Below are 27,309 nucleotides of genomic sequence, written 5' to 3' on the forward strand. Positions count from 1 at the left end.
TTGTGTTTGCAAGCATGAAGGAAATTATATAAAAACAAATTGCTTTGTACTGTACCCTGATTGTCTGGCAATACTAAATAGATGGGCAAGGCAGCATTGCACCAACTTGCAGCTTCGTGAGTTAATGGATGGGATTGAAAAGTTTTAGCTGTTTCAATATGATGAATGCCTCTCATTTCCAAACATACAGAATATCCGTTTTTATCATTGTATGAATTATTTCTAAAAGTAACCAGTGACTTTGCATGGTAACCCAAAGCAGAAAGAAATAGATTATTACCCTTTTGTTTTTACTCCCTCCACTCACAGCTCACAGCCCTCTGTTCCCTGGCTTAAAAAAAAAAAAAAAAAATTCTTCGGGGGCGCCTGGGTGGCTCAGTCATTCGGCGTCTGTCTTCGGCTCGGCTCAGAGCGTGATCCCAGGGTCCTGGGATCAAGCCCCGCATTGGGCTCCCTGCTCTGCTGGGAGCCTGCTTCTTCCTCTCCCACTCCCCCTGCTTGTGTTCCCTCTCTCGCTGGCTGTCTCTCTCTCTGTCAAGTAAATAAATAAAAATCTTAAAAAAAAAAAAAAGTCTTCGGAAAATTCTCAAGCTAAATTTCCGTGGTAATCATCATTCATGACTGATCATAGATCATCATAATCATTACACATAAACACTAAATGTCAATCATTTGTCATAAATACATTCAATCACAAATGTGATCATTATTTCAACACATACGTACTGAATATCATATTCAATACCTAGTACCATTTTAGGCACAAAGGACCTAGCAATGAAAGAAACAAGGGCCTTGCTTAAATAGCACTTATATCCAAGTTGGAGGAAGCAAGTTAATATATAATACGGTAGATGGTGGTAGGAGCTAAGGAGAAAAATAAAGCAGAAGATATAAGGCAGGTTGTTCTGGGCCTTGAGAGAGCTGCCTGCTTTTTATTGTGTAGAGTGATTGGAGAAAGCCTCTATGAACTACCAATCGCACTTCATCCATCTGCAGTATTCTAGATCATTCTAACGACTCCCCTTGCCTGGCAGGCAAAGAAGTATAATAGGAAAGAAGGTGGGTTTGGATAAATACAGTCATGGATTCAAATGTTGGTTCTGCTACATATTAATTCTTTGAACTTCGACAAGTTACATAGTCTCTCCAATACTATTCAACTGTATAATCGCCAAAATAATACATATCCGTAGGGGTGCTGTGAAATAAATATGTATCTGCAGGTACATTGTGAAGTCATGTGTGCAAAGCCCCCAGCGTTTTGTAGGCTTCAAGAAATGCTAATGTCCTCATCTTTACTTCCATTTCTGCACGAAATAACATTCATTTAATATATTATAATACAATTTAAACATGCATATGCATAAACACGCTTACACAGTTGTGTATTTATTAAGCACACAGAGAAATAGCCTCTTGTTAAGAGTACGTATATTTCCATGTAAGCTAACGGTGCCTCTTCAAGAAGATAGGAACTCTGTCACATCCTTCTTTCATATTATAAACTCCTGCTTCATAAATTCTTGCCAAATACTGTGATGAAAAAGGAACAGCAAACAGTGGAGGGATAAAGTGACCTAGCAGAACTTTGCCTTGGTTCCTACATGCCAGCCAAGCGCCCACTGTGTGTGGTCTTTATTTCATGCATGTCGTTGTGAGGACCAGGTGCTACGCAACCAACTGTGAAAGGAGGCAGAGTGGTACGCTGATTAAAAGCGTGGGCCTCCAAGTTCTCCAGGCCCTGCTTCAAACTCATCTGTAAAATTCATTTGAATTCATTTGTAAAATAGAATGAATGCCACCTACCTCTTAGGGTTGTTAATGAGAATTAAATATGAGAATACATGAAAAATGCTTTGGTGCCCATTAAGTACTTACAAAGTGGTGGTAATTAACAACAGAGAAGGAATTTAAAAAGTCACCAGGAAAGGGTGGTTCATAGCTAGATCAGTACAGATATAGATACATGGGTGTCATTTTTGGCATACAAGCACCACCTTAGTTAACATTCTTTGTAAATAATTAAGTCAAAATGAGTACTCACAGAAAAGTTGGGGAATACATTCTAGATTATACTGGTTTGTATGAATTCCACATTTTAGTTTTGTCTATATGTCATGAATACATTTAATCCAGTATTAACGGAATGACCCCTGTTCTTGAATCTGGGATTTCTTGGAATTGTAAGGACATTGAGTAAGAAAGTTGAGTATAGCAATGTAATTAACAGTAAAGTTAGTGTTTTCCATTTGTTTTGTCGATAAGGGACACATACTAAATTCACCACAAAGCTCTCAAGCTGTTTAGCTCCCCAGTTTGCCCCCAGTGCCACCACCTATAGAGAGTAAGAACGCTATAGATTAAAAAAAAAAAAAATTCCCTTCCCATCTTACCTCCATGAACCTCTGAATCCTTTGGGTTGGAAATCTCATTAATCATTCTCTTCTATAAGTATGGAAAAATAATGAGTAGTGATTTTGGAGATAGCCAAGGCTACCCTGGACGATTGGCCCACAACTCACATTGTTCTTTTCCTCATGGGAAATGCCATGGATTTTCTGCTTAGCTCTCACTCTTCATGCCAGGTTTGCTCTCCAGAGACAAAGGTGTGTTCTCAGTTAAGACTGCACCTGTACTCTCTGCAATCTGGAGTTGGAGTACTAGGAATATTAGTATTATCCTGGTAAACTATCCTAAACAGTTTGCCATCCATCAGTGACATATGCCAAGAAGTGAGCTTTTCTCTAAGGTTTTGTTTAAGGGATTTCAATATTTGAGCTTTTAATTCATACTCATTATTTAATGCTACAGGGTAGCTTCATACTCATTCAAAGTTTTCAAAGTACATTATTTCACCACAGTTTTCACATCTTCAAGGTTTTTGTTTTTATCCATTTGAAACACAGAGTGGATGGTAAATAGAGCTTTGCACAACTTTTATCTGATAAAACCTCAAAGAGAAAATATGTCACCATCCTTATCAGCCAAGTGACTTCCACACTCAACTCATTGGCAAGGTAGGGGATGACAAAAAGTTTTATCTGTTCTGAGTCCTGAAGGGCACTTTCCTGCTTTATTCCAGCTCCTCTAAACCTGTCTAAAATTCAAGTCAAAATAAGGATGTGTTTGGTTCAGCTACACAGAAGGAAAGGCTTATTTCAGATGTGATTTTGAAAGAGACACAACCCATGGCATAACATCAGCTATCCATGCCAACTGTTATTCTTTTCCATGAAGAAACCTGCTGTAAGATCGTGATAAAATCGGGACTCAAATCTCAAGATAAGAATCCCTTTGCTAGTGCTTGATTTCCAAATACAAGCAGATCTGCCTATGCCCATCACTATGCCCTACAATGCACCAGCTAACTGAAATCAGCTCTTCCCTGTTCTCTTTCTCAGAGGGTGTGTGCAGGGGAACAAGGGAATGGACAGCTCTCCTTTGACATGAGGGCAGCACCTGCCATTTATAATGTATTGACTATATTCTGGGCTCTGTAAGTTCCTTTCATTGAAGTGTTGCACTTAATCCTTCAAGAACCATATGATGTTACTGGTACCATCTCTTTTATACAGATGGGCCAACTGGGCAAGAAGGAGTTAAAAAACTTGGTCAGGTTTACACAACTTCTAAATGTTGGAGCTGAAATTTAAACCTAGACAGTCCGACCCCATGTATGCCCTATATTTCATCACGAGGCAATCTCATCTCCAACACTGCTCAAAGCAAAGAGTGAAGACCTCAAACCACAGAGACCAATTCATTAAGATACAACCTTACTCAGAGCACTCCCAGCTCCTCCCTGTTTGCTAGTTCCAAGCCTAGGATAGCTAAAATCAATCACTTGGTACAAACAGGCTGGGTTATCTCCATCCTGCTCTTTAGGCATGACGGTGAGAGGCATTTCTGCCTGCTTCCTTGCATTCCTGAGTGGGCTACACTAGGATGCAAACAAGTCTTCTATCAAGCTTCTGTACGCTTTGCATAAGCAAATGAGCTGTTGGAGGTCACTGAGGAACTCAACAGTGCTGATTAATTCAACATTCACTCATTCTTTCAACAAACAACTACTGTTTAGTTAGAAGAATGGGCCAAGCAATTGCTGATTGACTGTGTCAATGTGGATGACTCTGAACACTGTCACTGTGTACTGTGAACAGATCTTAGGGTATTATTTGTGCCAACCTGTGTGCGAACGTAATGATATAATATTTACTGATATATAGGGACATTTAGTTTCTCCTTGTTTTTTAAGATTTAGTCCCCTTCATCCAACCCCTTCCTTGCCTCTTTTCCAGCTAGCATCTATGCATATGCAAGAAGTTTTTACCAGACACACAGACCATTTCAGAACCTTCCAATTTATACTACACTGTCAAAGCAAGTGACATTTTCCTTCACAGCATCTATCACATTTATAATTAATTATTAACGTGAAGTATTTGTTTAGCGTCTTTTTCCACAGAGAGACTATAAGCTACATGAGGAAGAAGAAACATGCCTATTTTCTCCTTGCTCTATCCTTAGTACCAAGCACAGTATTCAGGATATAGAAAGCCCACAATAAACATTAGCAGATAATGATGATAGTGGTGGCTGAGAATCAACTATCTACTGCTCACCGTCTACATTACTGTGACTTTACTATTCTACTGTCTTCATCACATAACATTACTACTGTGGGAAACTCTTGCCCCAGAAATTAAAAATCCAAATGACTTTATTGCTCATTTCAGAAACTTCCTGAAAGATCCATCAGCTTTTCAAAGAAAGCATCAGACTCTTCCACCACAACACTCTTTGAACTCCTCATCTCAATATCCTTGCCTTGTTCTGTCCATCAGTCCTAAACTATTATAGTATAATTCTTTTGCACTCCTAGGTAAGTCCCATGTGGAAAGACCCACTTTCGATACACTTCTAAATTTCAATAAATATCCTGACTTTGTCCATTCCCAAGACACTACTAAGGCTCTGTTGAGGTAGCTTGTGTTCTCCTTTAATTCAGTAAATAGGAAACTCGGCCTCATCTCATCAAGAGGTTGTTCTGGTGATATACGGGAGAAGCCAGCATTGGACATGATTAAAATCAACAGTCTCAAAACAAGCCTCAGTTATGGAGTTATTTCAGCTCTCCACTCAAAAACCATATCCTCAAAGAGCCCTTCCCTGACACCATCCAGACATGATCTTAAATGGTGCCTTTTGGCCACTTCTCTTCTTTCACCCTTGATTTCTTGTTCTTCAGAGCCCTTAACGCTATCTGGCACTAGAATGAGTATTTACTTGCTTATTTGTTATATTCTGATTCCTCTTCTAGGGCATAAGCTCCATGAGGGTGGGGACTCAATTTTGTTCTCCAATGTGTCCTCACTTTTGGGGTTATGTCTGCCTCATCACTGGGACTCAGATAGTGTGACAAGGATGACAGAAGCTGCTTTTCTGGGTCTACTGAAGGGGAGACATGAAGGAAGGCAAATAGAGGAATATTTCACATGTCTTACAGCATCCTCATTTTTTAAAAATCTCAGTTTATCGTAACCATACCTTAAATGTTGTTATATTTTGTTCCTGTTTTACAGATGAAAACTTGAGGCCCAAAATGATTACTTAAGACCAGAAGTGCCGGCCCTAGAAGTAGGTCCTCCAGTGATGGTTTCCATGTTCCAAAGAGGGTCACCGCTCCCTGGCACTCGGTATGGGAAATGGAATCAAGAATGATTGATCCATTTTTTTCACAGCACTCAGCGGTGCCCAGGAAAGGTCATCCCACTAAGATTAAAAATAGAGTGTGCCCAGCTGATATTCATAACAGCAAGAGACCTGCTGAAAACCTTTGACAATTTACAGCAGAAGAAGCATCTTTAATTCTCAAGGGGTTATGATTCTTAAGAATGAAGACAAAGTCCAGGCTTAGAGTAATCCTCAGCCCAAAGGGAATCTTAAGCATGGAAAAAGAGAATGCATCCCCTGGAATGACTGAAAAAGATGGCTGATCCAAATCATGAGATGAGCTCTGCTTTAAAATGTAGTATTAGAAGTTTGACATGCCTTTAAAAAATTAGGTAGCACATCAAAAAACATTTTTTTTTAAAAAAAATGTACTACATTCTATAGGCAGCATGGAAACATGAGTGCCTTTCTTTGGCAAAGATAACCCATAAGGGATGAAAGGGAAGAAAAAACAGAGAATGAGAAATATGTTCCATTTCAGGGGAGATAACAGGAGGCTGAATTATCCAGATAATTATCTCAATCCCCACTTTACTTCTTCTATGTGGTAAGAGCTTCACTGAAGACCAACTTGCTTTAACAACCACTGAGCATAATTTAGGGGGAAAAAATCCACTAATGACCCTCCATTCAAAAGGTTTTAGAAGGAGCAGTGGGTGGCATATTTAAATGATAATGAAATACCACCAGGCTAGGGGAAGACACAGATTACCTAACAGGCAGAATTTTCTCCATTAATAATGACTTTTAGAGTAAGAATGTCAGAAAATGAGAATAAGAAGGAAAAGACTCTTTTTTTTTTTTTCTGAATTGCTGATGAGATGATCTTTTGTGAAAAGAACAGAGTGGATGAGGGGAATGAGACCTCAAGACAGACCAAGACTCATTCTCCCACCTTCCCACTGGAAAATGTCACTTTTCCCTTTTGATGGATTTTAAAGTGAAATCCTTATCAGACAGAAATCACTATCATATGTAGTTTTGCGTCAAAACCAACCATGGTGTTCTCCTAAAGGGAAAAGACAAACTCCAGGAGAATTATAAAGCTACAAAAGTTTGCACATGTTCTGTATTCAAAGCACCTGATTTCATCAGATTTCTCATTAGAAACAAGTGTCCCCATCAATGCAGGATAAAGCGGTCCTCTCACACCGAATGAATACAAAATGTCAAGGTGATTAGCATAGACTAGTCCATGAGCAGAAACAGCCCTGATAAGGCTCCTATCGCTAAATTGGAAGATATGCACAGGAGAGATTTATCAAATACAAAACACATCTCTCAAAAGCATTTGGAGGAATAAATGTTATATTTGGAAAGAAAAAAAAAAAAGTGGGACTGTGCATTCTGAAGCCCAGGAGTGTATCCCTAACACCCTACTGGACCTCTGTTTGATGCCACTCAGCAAAGACAAGCTGAATTCATTATCTCCTCCACAGCAATGTCTCAAACCAGCCCCTCCTACAGTGAGTGCTCTTCTTCATTTAAATACAAAACAAAACATGGAAATACATGGGATTCCTCATTTTCCCTTGCTCTGAATCTCTCTCTAATGCATGGCAACTCCCCTTGTGGAATACAGCCAGAATTCATTTGCATGGGTCCATTTCCACTGTGCCACCTTCCTCCAGACCATCAAAATCTCTCACCTGCAGCACTAGGACAGATTCCCAGAAGGTCCTCCCATGCAGAGCTTGCTTGCCATCCCTGAATGCAGCAGAGTGATCCTTTAAAATGTAAAGAGGCCACCAATACTCCACTGCAAAGAAAGGTTTTGATAGTTCTCCAAATCGTCTTCAAATCTAGCACAAGAGACCCTGTGGTAGGCAAAATAATGCACCTTTCCCCACTTCCGCCCCCCAGAGGTGTCCACATCCTAATTCCTGGAACCTGTGAATATTTTATGTTTCATGGCAAAGGGGATTAAGGTTGCAGATGGACTTAAGGTTGTTAATCAGCTGACTTTAAGATAAGAAGGTCATTCTGAATTATCTAGGTGAGTTCGTGCAATCACAAGAACTCTTAAACATTAAAGAGAGGGGCAGGAGAATCAGTGTCAGTGTGATTTGATGTGAAAAAGACAGCCCACCATTGCTGGCTTTACAGATGGAAGATGGCCAGGAACAAAAGAATGCAGGCAGCTTCTAAGCACCTGGAACACAGCCTGAATGACACCTTGATTTTAGACCAGTGAGACCCAGTTAGTATTCCTGACCTCCAGAATTACAATAAATGTGTGTTGTTGGACAAGTCACTGGGTTTGTGATAATTTGTTACATCAGCACTAGGCAGCTAATACATACCCTCCCTAAAAGGCCCTATAAAAGGTGAATATTCATCACCTGCAGCTTCATTTTGGACCACTTTCCATCCCTTGCCTTTTTTTCCTTCTGGAATGCCTCATGCTTGTGCTGCCATACACCCCCCCAAACATGCTGTTCCTTCTCCCTTGAATGTCCCTATTTCCCGCTTGCTCCTGCTCCTAATTTAGGTCATGGGTGAGTGATGCCTGACTTTTTGACAACTCCTGTCCTTCCCAATTCCTCAGTGAGGATAATTGGACATCCCTTAATTCATGATCCCTTAGCATCTGTAATATTCATCACACTTATTAACACTTCTTTGAGTCAAAAGTAATCAAATCATGGTAATTTGCATGGCTTTAGAACGGAAGTCCCACCTCTCAAGAAACCCTCATTCTGGGAAACTTGGGATATCTGGTCACCCTGTCAAGTCGGCCTTCCCAGAAGTGTAGGACCAGGCACAGAAGATGCACTCAATAAAACATTAATGAATAAATGGATTTAATTTGTCCATAGTCTTTTTCTGCATGCACATGCATTTCTAGTGATATTCCCTTCCACTCCTGACCTTTTTATCTAATCAAATAACTTGATCCTAGGCTACTACATAATTGGGTATTACCCAATTCTGTGACTATACCAGTCTCTTAGAGGTATAGCCCCACACACCACCCTTTCTGATTGATCTTCCTTCTTCCTCCTATTAAGTTATAAGAATGAGTTTTGTTTTTTTTTTTTAAAGATTTTATTTATTTACTTGACAGAGATAGAGACAGCTAGCGAGAGAGGGAACACAAGCAGGGGGAGTGGGAGAGGAAGAAGCAGGCTCATGGCAGAGGAGCCTGATGTGGGGCTCGAACCCATAACGCCGGGATCACGCCCTGAGCCGAAGGCAGACGCTTAACCACTGTGCCACCCAGGCGCCCCAAGAATGAGTTTTTGACTCAATCATTCAATGAAGAAAATCTTTATCGTGTATCTATCTCAAAAGCAAATATTAAATGCTTTCTGAAAAAATTCTATAGGGTTTGAAATGTTCTGTGTTCTCAAAATTAAACAAATGATAGAAATGGTCACCATCTTTGAAAAGTTGGTTCTTTGGAGAATTAACTCTTTCAGGTCTCTTGGGTGCTATTGTGTGTCTTAAAAGAGGAATAAAATTGAAATTGCATACCTAGGTATCATCTATCGGGAATTTTTAACCTTTCAAGTATTCTTTATAAAAAGTAGGAACTTAAATTTCATCCATGATCAAGGTTAACAAAATGTTTTGGTCCCAACATTCAATTGTATAAGAATTACTCTTCACTTTATTTGTATGAGGCTATAGTTTTCAACATTAAAATTAACAAAAATCATGTTATGTGCCTGTTAAAAATTCAGATTCCTACCTAGGCAGACCCCTGGATTTTTTGTTTTGGGATCTATAGACTGATTTACTAAGTAGTTTCAGGGATTGCTATGGATGGTGCCTTAGTAAACTTTTAAGGATGGTAAGTTGTCAAAGTAGGAACATGGTAGAAAAAATAGGTAATTCTGATAGAATCACTTTTAAAGTTTATAGTTATTCAAACACTAATTTTTTTTTTAAAGATTTTATTTATTTATTCGACAGAGATAGAGACAGCCAGTGAGAGAGGGAACACAAGCAGGGGGAGTGGGAGAGGAAGAAGCAGGCTCATAGCAGAAGAGCCTGATGTGGGGATCGATCCCATAATGCCGGGATCACGCCCTGGGCCGAAGGCAGATGCTTAACCGCTGTGCCACCCAGGCTCCCCTCAAACACTAATTTAAAAAGATATATACAGCCCTATGATTATTGCAACATTATTTACAACAGCCAAGATATGGAACCAACCTAGGTGTCCATCAACAAATGAATAGATAACGAAGATATGGTATGTATATCTATATATCTATATCTATCTATCTATATCTATCTATCTATCTATAAATACACACACACACACACGAATATTATGCAGCCATTAAAAAGGACTAGATCTTGTCATTTGTGACAACATGGATGGACCTAGAGGATATTATGTTAAATGAAATAAATCAGACGAAGAAAGACAAATACCACACCAATATGTGGAATCTAAAGAACAAAACAAATGAATAAGCAAACAAACAAAAAGCAGAATCAGACCCATACATACAGAGAACAAACTGATGGTTGCCGGAAGGAAGAGGTATGGGGGATGGGCACAATGGGTGAAGGTAAGTGAGAGATACAGGCTCCCAGTTATGCAATGAATACATCTTAGGAACAAAAGGTACAGCATAGGGAACATACTCAATGATATTTTAATAGTATTGTATGGTGACAGATGGTAGCTACCCTTACAGTGAGCACAGCATAAAATACAGAGATGCTGAATCTCTCTGTGTTGCACCTGAAACTAACGTAACATTGTATGTCAACTACACTCCAAAAAGAATTTTTTTTAAACTTATAATTATGGAACATAAAGAAACCATGCACACGTTTGTGTATTGGAGTGGGAAGGCATTCAAATGAGGGGTTGGAGATAATAAAATGTTCTTTAAATATTATGTTTCATGGCAAATGAAGAACTCTTGTTATTGTCACTGCTAGATAATATTACCTAAAGGTGTCTGATATGTGGAATACACACTTCCTGGATAATGTTGTCCATTAATGTCCAGACCTCACAGCAAAAGAAAAAAAACAAAAAACAAAACAAAACAAAAAACAAAGCGTGAGAATCAAAATCTTATTTTGCTGACCTTTTATGAAAAAGCTACCCACTTAGGGAGTTGACATGAATTGGGACTGACACAAGTGCTAGTTGCCTTCCTTATATGTACTACCAGGTACCCAGGAAATGTTGGCCCACCATGGGGACATAAAGGATATCTTTGTAGGGATATTCAAAAAGAAAGAGATTTCCTCTCAATGCAGGACACTTTCTCTATGGTGCTCTCCGCTGTTATTTTGAAACACTTTTCACAGAGATGGTCTTGCAAAGATACACGGTACCAAATGATCATTTAGTCTTTCCTATGACATTTATTAGAGAAAAAATAGAAACAATAAGTGGTACTGGCTCCTTTACAACATGTATCCTTTTAGCCGACACATCTGCCTCTGCTTGGCTGCATGTAGGAAAGTGGTATCTGCTTATAGACTTACTTCTGAATCAATTGTTTTCACCAATTCCTATACCTCAGCTCCTTTATGATCCCAACTCTCCTGGACCACAACACATATTTATATCCTCATTCTCTCATTTGCTCACATTTGGGGCTTGCCTCAGGTTGGGTCACTCTGGTACAACCTTGGCTTTTCACAACAATGGCAGTGATTCATATCTTTCACCCCAGATTCACTTCTCAGAAACCATTCCTACTGGGAAGGCAAAATATAGACAAGACTTGGCATTACCATCTTGACTCCAAATGTGCCACTAAAGGATAAGGGAGGCCATCAGACATCATAGGGTCATCTTTCTTTGGTATTTTGGAAAGTGAGAAAAAGGGGGATTGATGTGCCAGAGGGTGCATTTCTTGAAAAATGTACAAGTTCATAATATACATAACTGTAAAGCATTTCTAGAATATCCCCATGGAAAGAAATTGTTGAATAATAAGAAATGCTCTAAACTTTAGGTTTCAAAAAAATGGGTCAGATTGAAAAATGCTCTTTTTGATGCAATTTTAAGGTCCTTAAGGATAAGGATTTTATTGTAGGCTGCCTTTCATCATAAAAGAAAATGGGAACAGGCACTTGCACATGGCAGACTTTCAATAAATGATATTTATTGAATCTGATATTTATCAAATATGATATAACTGACTAGGCTCCAAGCAACTTTGAAATAACTCATTATAGATCATTTTCACGCACAGGCTAAAGGATTTTCAGTCCTGTCTGACTTTCTCTTGTAGCTATACATCTGGTCTTGCATGTATTGCTACCTTATATTTGCATGGTATGTTCTGTTATGAACATTGTTGTCACATGTACCATGACATTCAATTTTCACACCAGCTCTTTAAAGAATCTCAGGGCTACCCCAGCTGAGAAGACTGAGGCTGAGGGAAATGTAAGATTTACAAAGATCCCACAGATAGGGTATGATGAGGTGAGAGCTGGAGCACTAGTTTTAGGCTCAACTCCAGCCCTCCATTGGTAATAAACCCAGTCCTCTGTACAGCACGTCATGATGTACTGGCTCTTCCAACGTTGTTCTGAACATCTAATCCAGCTCTGCCACTATTGCCTATGAATCTTGAATTCTCTGAGCCACGATGTCGTCATATTCAAATAGGACTAAGGATAGAAACAGTTATAGAAACTTTATGACCTGTTAATTCATTTTCCAGATGAGAAAACCAAAGCTCAGTAGGTCAAGAAGCTACCAGGTGTCAGGAGCTAGCTTCAAAGACGGTGGCTTGATTCTATGTCCATCAGCTCCGATGCCCCGGCTCACGGCTTCTCCGACCCACCACTTATGCTTATTGTGCACCTGGGAGCCAAGCAATGCCCACGTAGTAATGATAGATACATACAATACTGCGAGGCAGTTTACATATTTTTATGACATGTTTTTCATTTTTATTCATTTATTTTCATTTGTACTACATTTTCACTAGGATTAACAGGGTTGGTTAAAGAAATGTCACTCTCCCTAGGTGGATTCACCAACAGCACAGCTCTACAACTTCCTCCCTCTGTTGGCTCTCTTCTCCGATAAAGCATCTGCTTAGAGAGATGCATGAAGGATACAGCAGCACACAGTGCCAAAATCTTCCACCTGGGGCCCATACAAATTCAAAAATGAGAAAACCATCCTCAAAGCTATTGTATTCCATTCTGAGTCACCTTTCCCTGAAATTAATGGAACCACGTCTCCCAGTCTGTCCTGTGTGTTTAACAGTGTAATCTATAGCACAATCCAATAGCATAAATTGATTAAACCCCATCAAACAGTATTCCCTAAGCAATTTTTCTTGCAATTAAACCATTGTGTTGAAAAAGAATTTGGTTAGAAATACTAATGGGTATCCCCCACTGAACTGTAACCTTACTCCTGAGACACTAGGATGGCACCGCTCCCTCTTGACTGACAGTAATGTGAAATGAAATCATCCCAATATTTATTCATCACATCAAGTAGATAAGTCTCCAGAAGCAAACAGCTCCCCTCTCTGACCACAAGGGAAAAATGTTCTCCTGTCTAGGGTAGGATGGTAAGACTTGGCACACGTGCCACCACTCTCCTGTGCCTGTACCCCTCGAAGACATTGCTAATCAATCACACCACTTTCCTGCTGAGCTCAGATGCATTCTTCTCAACAAAACTACAGGGAGTCTTTACTAATCAGAATTGGCAAGCAAGAAGAAATATATTTGCCTGCCCTCTGTCTATATAGAGTTTTACTTCACTGAGCCTAGACACAAAACTCCCTATGACCCAATCCAAACACCCAGATTCCAGGGTACCTAAATCCATGGGATATTGAATCTTATTTATCACTACACAATGACCATTCTGGCACCTTCAGTTGGCTTTTAATAAAACTATTTTTCTCAAGTGACTGACAAGTTGTCCTTCTCTTCCTTGGCACCACTCGCCAGTATTTCTAAGGAACACAATTGTAATACTTGGATTTCCTCTCCAAGTTCTTATTTCCTTCTTTAATCAAGGCAAATGTATTCAGCTGGTAAAATCTATCTCTAGAAAAATCCTTCTGAGTCTAACCATTCCATTTCCTACTCACCTACTCCAAAACTAAAGTAATTTTAATTCATTTTAGTTGTCCTAAAGCCCTCAGGGTATATAGTAGTTATGTCCCTTTTAAGTAGTTATGTCCTTTTTAAGAGTTAGCGTAAAGTGGCTTTCTTTTACTTCTCCAGCAAATGAGGAAATAGAAAATCCTCTAGTGATATGAAAAATCACTTTTCTATTAATTGATAAGTAATAAAACTGAAAGATGACATATAGTATTATTTTAGAAACTACAGGTTTCTAAGCACTCATTTATATATTTTAAAAGCCAAGTTATAACCTCTATGAGATACAAATTAAAATCTGTGTCACCTATTTTAAACTCAACGAAATTGTTAAAAAGCAAAATTCACACGAATACATTTTAAAAATCTTACTGGCTTTGTTCAACAGTTCATGAACTGGGCAGCACCCAGTGTAGCAGATAGAAAGGAGCTCTGAGAGGCTGTACAAGGCCAAAGACTTTTATAGGCTAAGGGAAGGAAGCAGGAATTAGGCAGTTAAAGTAACCAAAGAAGCAACTGGTTATGTCAAGTTTACTTTCCTTGGGGGAGGGCAGGATCTATCAGGCAGAGTACCTAACCAGTGCTACTCAGGTAATTTCCAAGTGACTGGCTTAAGATTCCAGTTCTGGAAGAGCTGAAGCTGTAATTAAGTCAAGTGTCAGTTTGGTTATGTGGGACTTAGCAGAACCAGCTCTATTTGGGGCCTATTGTCTTGTTTTTAACAGAGCTTACCAAAAAATATCTGTATCCATTTCTTTCTTTTTTTTTTTTAATTACAATTTTAAGAGTTTTCAGATGGGTGAAAGTCCCTGGATCATTCCATAAAAAAGGACTCTGAAAAATCAAGAATGAAAAACTAATGAAAAATTAGATAAATGATATAGAAGGCTATGAGACAAGAGAGAAGTTACGATGCTAAAAAGAGATTAAAAAGAAGACAGTGAATAAAAAACAGACTACAAATGGAGAAATCTTAGGACTAAAAAAAAATAGAAGTACTGGATGTAAAAAAATAGCTTTCAACAACATACAAGAACATACCATAGGAAAGAGGCGTTAGAACCTTGAGAATATCAGTGCATGACACTGCATCAATAATGAAATACACTGAATACTCTTAGTATGATTTCAAATGACACTAAGATCTACTAGGATGGCCCATGCTTAGTAAGGTGCAGCTAATATACTGACTTACATATGCTGTATAATTTTATGGAAAGAAGTAGACATAGTCAACAAAAGATTTATCTTCATGTTTCCCAACACTTGACTACTGTTCTAGCCCATGACATGCTTTATGCTGACTTACTCTTCTCTAACATCCAGAATATTCCATATAATTCCCCAAAATAGTATACTACTAAAACCCAAATATCTAGTGGAGCACATTTTCTCTATCCACCTTCCTGCCCCAATACCACCAATGTAGCCCTGAGAAACCCTAACCAGCATCCGTGTGTGTGTGTGTGTGTGTGTGTGTGTGTGTGTCTACATGTGCGTGTGCATATATGAAGACATAATGGCACTCCATGTGGTGATATGGACATTTTATAAAGGACAGAACTGACATTCAGAGAGGTTAAGTAAATTAACCATAGTCACAGAGTCACTCATGTGTCTTATATTCACTGTTATTCTTGCTATCCCTAACAGTGTTGCCTACTAATGTAGCTTATAATTGCTACTCAACCTTTCTAATATATGCTTGAAGCATTCATATGTCCTGAAATCTTGACTCCCCACGGAGAGTGTAAAGCTTTATTTATGTCTTGCAATTATTTTTCCCCTTTAGTTTGGCTAAAATGCCTCACACAGTGACAGGTACATAATAAGCACTCAGTAAATGCACGTTGATTGAATTTAGCTCTTCCTGCCTTACATGTTGCCATGAAAGTCTCTTAATATTGCTTTCATTTTCATAGCTATTGATTCAATTATTCTTCCTCAAATCTTAAATGAAGCAGGCCACCCCAGCTCCGAGGCATCCACATATTAGTGGTGTCTTCATTCACCTTCTATTTACATCGAACTCAACTAATTATTTTCCTGCTACCTCACACCCCATTGGTGTTACACAAACCGCAGAGACGGCCCTATCTCCTGCAGGCATCACTCATATCTTTTCAGCAGCCTGTTGTAACACGGCTGACAGAACTATTAAGAATGTCAGCCTTCAATGCATGAAGAACTTATGTAAAGCAAATGGTGTCATCCGAGGTAAAACCAGTGACAGCAGCAAAGGGAAATGCAGGAGCCAACAGGACTGCCTCCAAGCAAACTTTAGTAGGGGAAGAAGAAAACGATTTATCCATTCCTGGGACAAAAAAAAAAATTAAAAAAATGAAAACAAAACAAGTTTGATGATTTCTATGGGGCTTAGAATACACTGGTAATGGTCACTGATGCACTAAAGAATTGAGCAAATGGCTGGATTTTATGCGATGTTGAATAGATGATGGGAAGGAAGGAAGGAAGGAAGGAAGGAAGGAAGGAAGGAAGGAAGGAAGGAAGGAAGGAAGGAAGGGAGGAAGGAAGGAAGGAAAAACAGACAGAGAGATAGGATCCTTGAAATTTTTTCCACCCCCATGGTTACAATCCCATTCTAAACCAATGTCATTCCTCCTTCCCAGACTATTTCAATACAGCTCTTAACTGTTCTCCTTGCTTCCACTTGGCCTCCATCTAAGACTTCTTCAGTATAGTAGCCAGAGTAATACTTTAAAAAACAGAAGTATAATGTTTCTTATTTTTTTCAGATACTTTGATGGCTGTCCATGGCACTTACCGTAAAATCTGAAATCCGAAATTGATGAGTATCTCTCCCCTGTCTGCTCTTTCAACATCGTTGCAGCACTCTGTTCTAACCACACCTTCTTTGACTTCCTCAAAAGCCCCAAATGCCTTGCCATAGCCCAGAGACGTTTCCCTAGAATGTGTCATCTTAAATATCAATTCTTTAACCACCCAAATTAAATTACTATACTCTCTGCACAGACTCCCATAACATGCTGGGCATTTATCTCACAGTACTTACTACAATTTATAATTATACAATTATTTATGTAATTGTTTGTCAGAGAATTTAAGCCCATGGGTTCGGGAAACTCGTTTGTCTCGTTTCTCACTGTGTCCCCAGCAGCTAGAACCATTCCTGGCACAGAAGAGCGCTTGATGTGTATTTGTTGAGTGACTGAAAGAAAGGCTCCACTTACTTGCTTGATACAGTGAGAGAGAGCAATTCCTACAGAAAAGATATGACGAAGAGAATCACAGGAATGGTGGGCCAGCTTTGTTTCCTCACCTCTGACCACACCCCTGATCAAAACTCTCACACAGGTAATAGAAGGCTTGACGAGTACTGTCAATGACTTTGAGCTCAGCACAGGGAGGGTTGCTCAGGGGGATGCAAAGAAGCACAAGGATTCTCAGGAGCTCTGTGCAGGTATGGCACCTGCAGGCCCCTCAAACGTGTTTGCAGTATCAGTCTTAGAAAAGAAGCTTGCAGCCTGTGTCAGCCACCACCATGCAGTGGTAGGACCATGTGTTCTGAATAATAAGGTCTTTTTTACTTTAGATTGAAACAGTTGCAATCCTTTTACTACCTTATCCCCATAATTACTAAAATATTTATTAAAATTAGTATACGAAAATTCATATATATACATGCATACATATATGTATATATATATATACACACACACATGTGCTTGGGAGTCCTTCATCTTTGTTTTGTTTTGTTTTTTTCTCAGAATGAAACTTCAGATGCAACCCAGTTAAAACCTTGAGGGAGTGTCAAACCACCACGAGGCTATAGGCATGTTGGGCATCAGAAAAACTCGGGGTTGTGGCTTTCAGTGGCTCTCTACTTTGCCCGTGCTAACAAGAGTCTTTTTTGATGCACAGTCCCTGGTAACCACAGACAATGTTTCAGTTTTCATGTTCACAGTGCACGGTACTTCATGTTCTCATTCTTGCTAATGCACACAGAAGAGAAAGAGGAATGAGAGCCCTATAGTAGAATTGTTTCTCTTTATTGCTACCACTTCATCCACTTTTTAAAGAAGTAAAGTTACAAATATAACCTAGACATTAGCTGAGATCTTTAGACACCACCATCTCCAAATCTCTCTGAAGCCAAAATTCCTTGCCACTATTTCCTTAATCAACTGTACAGTCCCATTGGTACTTCGGACCCAGGGCCATGCATACAGAAAGAGGTCAGTGTAGCAGTCAAAGGCGTGGACTTGACAGCTGAAACCCAGCTCCACTTTTGCAAGCCAGCTGACTCTGAGCAATCCGCGCAAGGGTCAGTTTTGTCATCTGTAAAACAGCAGTAATTAGGAAGACCTATCTCACTAGGTCATTGTGAGGATAAAAGGAGAGAATGCATGAAAATGCTTAGCCCATGGCCGTGCCCATGAGTGCATTTCCAACACATTAGCTGTTTATCTTCAGAACTGCTAAGGACAACACCTGTTATCTGCTGCATGGACTCAGGCCAGAACTGAGCATTTCACAGAACTTCCATTAAAACCCACTCCCGAAAACATTTTAACTGTTTTGAAGGAAGGGGTTAGTTTTATTCTTGGGTGGTATGGGGATGGGGCAGACAGGGAGAGGGATTAAGTCTACAGCAAAGCAAAGGGCTTCAAATCGAATTTTAGTAACAGCTCCTGATTCCTCTGGGGCCCCGCCCTTCACTCAGGTATCAGCTTCCCACCCACCTCCAGGCTGGATTCTTCTGCTCACTCCCTCTCCTCTCTTCTTCCTCATCAGAACCACCATAAGGTCTTCTCCAACCAAAACAGAGCATTACTTTTGCTACTAGCTTTCGTTGAATCGATCACTGCCCAAGTTATGCTCTCAGAGGTCCACTTTCCACCCCAAAAAGGCTTTTCCCAAAAAGAACCCTCTCCCTGCAAAAAGGAGTATTTATTTAATCCTGACAAGTAACCTGTGGGTGGCCATTGTCATCCTCATTACAGAAGAGGAAATTGGGTCTGGGAAAGGGTAAGTAACTTTCCCAAGTTTGCAGAAGTGGTAAACAGAGAGCCAAGATTTGAATCTCCGTTTGTTTCTCTTAACATCTTGTGCTTTGTCCACTAAGACCGCGGCTTCCTTTATTGGAATCTCAATGAACTACTGGCTGTGACCCATTGGGTTTATTGAGCACACAAGCCCAAAGACTCCCAGCTTACTTGTCTTAGCAATGCACAACTTTTATGAACTTCTGCCAACAAAAGTTTCAGCGTGTATTGGAATGAACAGCCCAAAAAGCTAGCCAGAGAATACAATGTAGTCACTAAGTTGTTATACCTGAATTTATGGATATAACAAGTATACACAGGACTAAAGCCATCAGACCCTTGATTTCCAAACTCTCAAAACTCTAATCAAGAAATAGCATCAAAGAGAGTGAGTCTTCCACTAGTCTCAAAAATAATGCTTTGTGCCAGAATTCATGGATTCTGAAGCTCCTTTTTCCTTAAGGCTTTAACATGTTACAGAACAATGGGTTATTTTTCTAATCTGGATTCTCCCTCCATTCTGTGAGTTCTTTGAAGGTAAAGATTTTATCTGACTCATATTTCCAACCCCATATAATCTGAATCCTCATTCTAGGCAACTAAAACATAGGCAGCTAAGAGTAGAAAATCTAAAAGACAATGAACTGGCTGTAAATTAACACAGTCCATTTTAAGAAGTGATTTAGTAATATGCATCCAAAATCATAAAGATGCTTATTTCCTTTATACAATTCCTCTCTAGGGTTTTTATCCTTAGGAAATTATGTGAGGGAAGAAAACTCTACAGACCCTGAGTGATTAACTCTGGCAATAATAGTGTTAGTGAAAAGAGTAGAGACCCCCTAGATATCCCATAGTAAAGGAATAAAACATCACCCTGATGATACATTGTGTAACCCTTAAAATTATGATCGTAGAGAGTGATAGAGAAAGATCAAAAAGACAAAAAAGCTCAAGCTAAAACTAAAGGAAGAAATTATAACACCAAATCACAAGTCCATGGTGACCATGGCTTTGGAGCACATATCTGGAGATGGATTACATGGAAAAGTGGGAAAGGAATTAAACCAGCTTCATGGCACTGGTGCATGCTAGAACAGTCCAGGCACAGGTAAACCTTGTTTCCTCAATGTCTTTAGAGGAGAGCCTGGATTCTATTCTGAAATGAAAGGCAGGCACTTGGAGCAGAGCCCTGGGTGAGAGAGCACAGCTTTGCATGCAAGACATGGAGATTCCCCTTCCTGGAGCCAGACCCACACCGGCTGTAGTGTGTGATTACGCTCTCAGACCATCTGTTCAGGGGCTGTGAAGGCAGCCATGTGTCCTCCTACCTGGACGCCAGGAGGACACCGATCACTAGTCAACCTGCTTGAAATTGCCTCCGATGATTAGTGTGTAATGACTCAGGTAGGTCATGGCCAGGGACGTTTCTGTTATTAATGCCTTAGCAGCTGTAAACGGGCATTGATTCTGCACAGAGCGCAGGTTTACGGACTTGGTGGGGAGAGTCTGGCCCTGTGGAGTGTAAATGGTCATTGCTGGGGGAGGAAGCACCCTGCAAGGGCATTGCACTTCAGGGAAGGGTGAGGAAGGCCAGCCAGCTCTGAGAGGAAAAACCTGACCCAAGAATATGGAAAAGAAGAATCTACATGTAACAGGGACAACTCTTAGCCCTCTCCCCTATCTGAGACAACTTTAATCATATCCTTGCATTCTGAGCCCAACACATATTCCTGTCTATGACTAGCTAGTCCATGATAACCAATACAATTTGGATTGTTTTATTTGCTTTAAATTTTATTTTACAGTTTTACCATAAATTCAGGGTCCCATTCACTGTAACATCCCTAGCACTCAGTAAAAATCCAACATAATTTACCCAAAGCTATTTGTAAGTGAATAAATGAATGGTAACACTACCAGAGTAAGACTGTTGACTTATATATCAATGTCATGGCACCCTGGGCTGGAATGTACCACAATACAGTTTTTCAAGATAATTTATCCTTCTTAAATAGAGAAACTGAGGTCCAATGAGTGACCCACCTCACCAGTGATCATACACACAGGCCGCTTAGCAGAAGGGATTACTTCTCAGTTATGGAATTGTTCTGAGTAACAACAATACTTGTCATTGTTATCATCTATTTACTTCCAACTGTATGCCCAGCACAGAGTTGGGGTTGGCACCCTCTGAGGCAAGAATCCTCATCTGTGGAAACAGTTGCCTGAATTCGAAAGAAACTAGCCACATGTTTTTTAAAAATATATTCTGGCTGTCAGCACTAGGGGAAAGTTTATCTTTTTGCTTTGGAGCTTCTCAAAAGAAATCTGTAGCCTCTTCCACTCGGAAAAACCAAATTCCTTGTTTCTATAACTTATTAACCAGACATCCTTGTGTGTGTCTGTCATTCGCAATTTCCAGGCATTGCTACAGGTCCACCAATGTCTCCAACACCCTCACATTACAATGCAGAGTAGAAACAGCAAGCAGATCTAATCTTGAGCTTAAGTGAAGAGATTTAGCAGAAACCCCAAGATAGTGTTTTCCTCAGGTCATTCTATTGGGAACTAATGAATAATTAGGATGAATACAAAGATTTCACCCCTCACGAGCTCCAGCAGTAGAGGCTGCGGGTAAAACCTGCTTTCATTTCCTCTGATTCTGTAATGCAACCCATGGGTGGGGCCAAACTGTATCAATATCAGTTATTAACACGGTAAACAGAAAATGGCATATCAGTACTGTACTAGTCCCAGACCTAATTAGCATATCCATCCTCTTGTCCAGAAGACAATGAGTTCATTTTTGCCCACAGTTGGGGGGTGGGAAGGAGCTACCGCTGGTCATAACTCAACACCCTCTGCCTTCCTGAGGTAATGATGCTTCCCTTCAACTTTGTCTTCTGTGGCCTCGTTTCTATCTTTCTTGTTTATTCACTGAATTCCAAGTCAGAAGGGGTCTTAGTTACAGACAATTTTAGTTCAATTCCTTATTATTGTTATTATTTAATGAAAAAAATTAAGTCAGATTGGTCAATGTGTCAAGGATCACATGTCAATTCACAGAGCCAGGACATGATCATGGCTGACTTGATTTTTCAAAGACCATCTAGATTTGGAGGTATGGCATGGGAGCGCTGTGAGGGGTTATGGATGACAAAAGAATGGTTTCAAAACATCACAGAGTGATCATCATTCACAGAAGTAAGCCACACAACTCAATAATTCACTCTAGATATAGATATAGATATTTTGTGGGTGTCGGGGATAGAGAAGCAAGCAAGATAGACACACATCATGCCTTCAGAGACCCTCCAGCCCAGCGGAGGAAGCAGATAATGCACAAGCAATAAAGACGATAATTAGAACATGTGAGGAGTGCTATGGAAGAGTTAAATGTGTGACATGATGGAGAATAATGAGGCAGGTAGTGGGGTGCCACTTTAGGCTTGTCTCTTTGTTATCCATAGTCCTGAAATGCTGTGATCATACCCACCTTCCTTGTAACTTTCATTCCTTTTTTATTCCTCTGTTCAACAATAAGGAGAACAAGGAAATGCTCTTTTTTTTTATTTATCTGCCTATACTCTCTCCCATGCTTCCCAGTCTTGTACACTCCTTAAATCAAAAAGATCCCCTGAGTTCCCAGTCCTTATCTAGAAGAGCAGGAAGGATTTTACAGAGCTTGCTGTGCAGCAGCTTGAAAGAGACAAGAGATACACACACGGAATGAGTGAACACGGATGTCTGGTGGTGGGTGGCGGGTGGTCAAGTGTCAGAGCAAACGGGAAGGTCAAACGAGGGCATCATTCTGTGTGTCCTCTCCACCATGAGACTCTAAATCAACTTGCATGAAACCCACCCTAGGCCTGGTCGTCACTTAAATTAATGCTCTTATATTGTTCCTACTCCCGCTCCCCCTCCCTCCTGTATTCAGCTGATGGCTGACCTCTCCCATTTCCAGGCAATCTGCTGACTTTTAACTCACAGAACTCCACTTCTCTCAAGACAACCATTGCTCTTTCTCTTTCTCTTCCCCTTACACTGTTCTACTCTTTGCCTGCTCCACAGAGTCCGGATTCTAAAAATATTATCACAGGGTCAAACTTTTACACTGAAAACAGGCTTAGTATTTTCTTTATCCTACAAGGGGAATCAAGGAATTAAAGTACACATTTCTTCAGGAGAGTCTTAACAGAGATAAATACTGAAGTGCAGACTAAGAATAAGGAAGGATTTCTCCTGCTGGGAAGACCACAGGTAACATATTTTGGAGTCAAGAAGTAAATGCACTTGGAATTCAAGAGATCAACATGTTTGGTTAGAATATAAGGTATCTAGGCATTCTCAGAGAAAAGGCAGTGTTGAAAGGAACTAGTTAACTGAACAATTAACTAGATGATATTCATGTTTCGGGAATCGCAGTCCTCCAACATTTAGGATGGAATCCAGGGGATGGTGGCTTTAGGCACTAAAACCACTTAGGAAGACTTCACTGCCATTCGAGGAAGAGCACCTGGAGTGATATGCCAACAGAGGGCATGCAAATGGGGGTTCGGCAGGCCCAGGCCTCACTCTTCTCGTGGTGGTAGATGAAGATCAAGACACGGTCGGTGGTGACTGAAGCTCGGGATTGGGTTACCTGGCGAGAGAATGGTGTCCAGAGGGGAGTGAGCAGGGTGTGGTCTGATTTTAGTGTTAGTCATTTGGAGTCAGAAGCAACAGCCAGAAGTAAGTGCAGATACACAGCAACCTGTGCTGCATATGACACGGGAATTCAGTGACAGATTTGGAGTGTGTTATTCTAGGCTCATCTAGGCCTTGACAAAGCAGACGTCTGGCTTTGAACGAGAATTAGAGTAGCAAGTAGAAGACAAAAGACAGCCATCATGCAGACCCAGACCAGTCTACTGTCTAATGTCAATTCTGTTTCTCCTACATACATAACACTCCAGCAGAAGGTGGGATGCATCCATCTATTCATCCCCCCATCCCTCCATGTGCTCACCTGTCACTATGTCCAGCAAGTACTGTCTACCATGGCCAGTACTTCAGCAGAAGTTGTGGATGGAATCAGAGGTTATATATTGTCTAATAACCAGAGTATGACAGACACCAACCAGTTAGAATGACCATATGCTGTGGCATTGGAGGATCATTAACTCTTTCGTTCTGGATCAAGGGTTCACGTAGGGAAATAATGCATATGGAACTGCAGGGAATGAAGATGCTTAGGCGCTCGGGACAGCAGCAGTTTACCAAACAATGTCTACACTGGTATAGACCAGCTGAGAATAACCCTGGAATGCAAGCATGGAAAACTCAGAACTGGCCCTTGTATTCACGGGGCCTCCAGTCTAGAGCTGTCCCACCATGTGGTAGATTATTACTAGCCACATGACACTGTTTAAATTTCAATTAACTAACAATAAACAAAATTATAAACTTAGTCCCTTGGTGGCAGCAGCTACATTTCAAGGGCTCAGTGGCCATAACTGGCTAGTGGTTACCATACTGGACAGCACAGAGAAACAATATTCCTATCATGACAGAAAGTTGTGCTGGAGAGCACTGGACAAAAGAAAAAGGCAAACATTAAATTAATTTTTGGTCAATTAGTTAATAAATTATAATTCTGATATAGATGTCAGGGAAGTGTAATCTGACAGAAGATAGAGACCTAAGGAAGGCTTCCACTGGAACTTAAATTTAAAAGTTGGAGGAAATTACTCTGAGGCTGAAGTTCAACCAAGGACCCTATTATCACCAGCCTCCTGTAGGTTTCCTACAGATCACAAAGGAATGTGGAGAGCGAAAATCCTACGTAGATATCAGTTTGTATGAGCTAACTCTGTATCATGTACATCAGCTAAAAGGCACCAATGCAAATGGAACTTTCTGGAAAAGATTAAACAATGAAAGATAACCAGACTTCGGAAGTAGTAAATAGACATTGATTTTCTAAAGCCAACAGAAATATCAAAACCCTGACATAGACCAAGGTAGGACAGCTACATCAGCACAGGCATGACATAGATATGTAAATTCTAAATGCAGAGCTGTTCCTCCCAGTAAAATCCCATAAGGAGAAGCTTCCTAACTAGCAATGTACCATACGTGTAATTGGTGAGGACAACACAAGACCCAGGTATATGGCCAATGTAGACTTCAGGTCATCTGCTTTCCTGATAACAAAGCAACCTCCTAGAACTTGATCTTGGTTCTAGGGGAAGTAACCTCTTGGTCCTGGACGTTGACCGAGGTTCACTGCTCAAGTGAAGCTCTGAGCAAAAGGAAAGCATCGAAATCTATTAGGTACACAGAAATTGGACAGCCGGTCTAAATATCCCCAGTGAGGAGTTTTTCCATTTCTTCCCTTTTTATTTTTTTTTTAATTATCAGATATCTACACACTGGTATGGAGCAGCAAATTAATAATTTTTTCCTCTTTAGACTGCAATCGTAGATATGGAAATACCATATCCAAAGACAAATTAACAGGAGCTCCTTACAACACTGTACTAATTATCTCGGGGACCAGAGCCTCCCCTAGGTTAGAAATTTCAGCCCCAATCCAGAGCTGGAACATGGATTCCTTTCTGAGAAGCAGTAATTCGTATCATGTTGAGAAGGTAGAGAGGAAGGTGGGAGGGTCGCAAATAGTCTGAAAACCCATCCTTGAAACCTTCCTCCCTCCATGCCTACCCTGCCTGCTCCAGCACCACAAAGGCATCGATGAGAAGAGAAGGATACTGCTTGAAACAGAAAAAGATAATGTGCTTATTTAACTTTACACCAAATAGATTTGAACAGACTTCATGCCAAACAGCCCCTCCTTTTCACTTACAAAACCTCGCAGTTTTTAGAAAATGCTGTAGCCTGAACTTCAAAGGCACTGAAAGATAGATGTGGCATGTAGGGAATTAGACACGAAATTTCCTTTATTACTGGGAACAAAAGCTATGGGTCTAATCCTGTGTGATACAAGCTTTGGCTGATCAGGGTTACGCTAAGTCATTCTGATGTAGCAAACAGGGAATACACTATCTTTTTTCTTTCTTTCTGTCTCCTCCTTCTTCTACCATTCACATATGCAAATTCTGTAGCCAAAAGGGGAGTCATGCAGTATCACTGAGGGCAAAGAATTCCCTTTGATCAGCCTCTTCCAGGCCTGGAGTCCCCCAGCCTCGGATTCTACCTGCCCCTTTATGATATTTGATGCATCAAATTTTATTCCACCAATCTCAGAAGTAGGACATGTTAAAAAAAACTCTGAAACCTTACAAGGGAAGCTTCATCTTGAAAAAAAATATGTATTTCCTTTAGTTAGCCTTTTAAAACTTGGATATTTACTGTTAAATAATTACAGACTGATTCATGGAACAAGTTGTTTGCCAAGAGAACTCCTGCAGAGGAGAGTGGATGTCCGAGATTTTTACGGAGATGCTCGTGTACCAACACCACCACCTCAAATGCTAGTGCATCGTAAAAAGTAACGGTCGGGGAAATCGGAGAAAATACTGCTGGCTTCACCAAAAATCAAGTCCTTGTGCACAATGAGAAAGGCAGACGGCGGAAAATGCTTACTTGCTAAAAACAAATGAAAGTTCTGAAATGTACCCCAGCATCTTAAAGTACCGAATTTCTTTTTCTGCAGTAATTTTTATATAGTAGTAATGAATTCTGGCCCAAAATGAATTGTTCTTAAATGCCTCAAGAAATATGTGGTCTCGCTAACTGATCTGTTTTTGCTGGCATTTCTTTCTGCTTTGCAGGGTCATGCAACTGGGAGAGAGGGACAAGATATCTCCTAATGAGAAAAGCTTAGGGAACAAAAGGACAAAAAAGCACATTTCATTTTAACCCCCAGCCAGTAGTGGTAGGGTTAACCCACTGACACGCACACACATTTCCTGTGTTCCTTGTGGGGGTTCTGCCTAGCAAACCCTCCCCTCACCTCTGAATCCAATGCAGTAAAAGAAAAGAAAAGACACAGGCAGGCAGCACAGTGTTTGTGGGAACTTCAGGCCTGCTGAAGAGAGCTTTTCATCTCGAACACGATCAAAGAAATAGATGTATTTATGTAATGAAGGTTCAAAAGTGGTCGTACTTACTGAATGCTGAGTCCGATCCAGGAAGCTGTAAGTTCCACTGGCATGAGTTCTTTGAGCAGTTTCCTAGGGAAGAAGAGAGCAGAAGACTTTAGGATCGAGGAGTTTATTCTTGTATTGTGCCTTTACCTTTTTTGTCATAGTCACATCTGGCTAACCTCTAAAATAGGCTCTTGATACTGTGAATTGAACAACGATGATGGTGGTGGTGGCGGTGGTGGTGGTGATGATGATGATGAAGAAGAAAATGATTAAGATCAAGTCTTTCAATATATTTTCATTTAATTCTTTCACACTCCAATAGGAATGTGTTACAATTTTCTCTATTTCAGAAGAGGAAACCAAGGCTCAGACAGCTCAAGTAA

General features: G+C 40.2%; 1 protein-coding gene across 13 annotated transcripts in view; it reads right to left on the reverse strand.

Moving 5' to 3' along the window:
• RBFOX1 (RNA binding fox-1 homolog 1) overlaps positions 1-27,309 on the reverse strand; it is a 2,017,010-nt gene that overhangs the window by 1,149,602 nt on the left and 840,099 nt on the right. For all 13 annotated transcript variants that reach the window (XM_034670396.1, XM_034670397.1, XM_034670388.1 and 10 more), the window contains one exon: positions 26,948-27,010. In XM_034670396.1, coding sequence (XP_034526287.1) covers positions 26,948-27,010 — 63 coding nt within the window. The remainder of the gene's footprint in view (positions 1-26,947; positions 27,011-27,309) is intronic.

Source organism: Ailuropoda melanoleuca, chromosome 10, assembly GCF_002007445.2.
Source record: "Ailuropoda melanoleuca isolate Jingjing chromosome 10, ASM200744v2, whole genome shotgun sequence".
Taxonomy (NCBI): domain Eukaryota; kingdom Metazoa; phylum Chordata; class Mammalia; order Carnivora; family Ursidae; genus Ailuropoda; species Ailuropoda melanoleuca.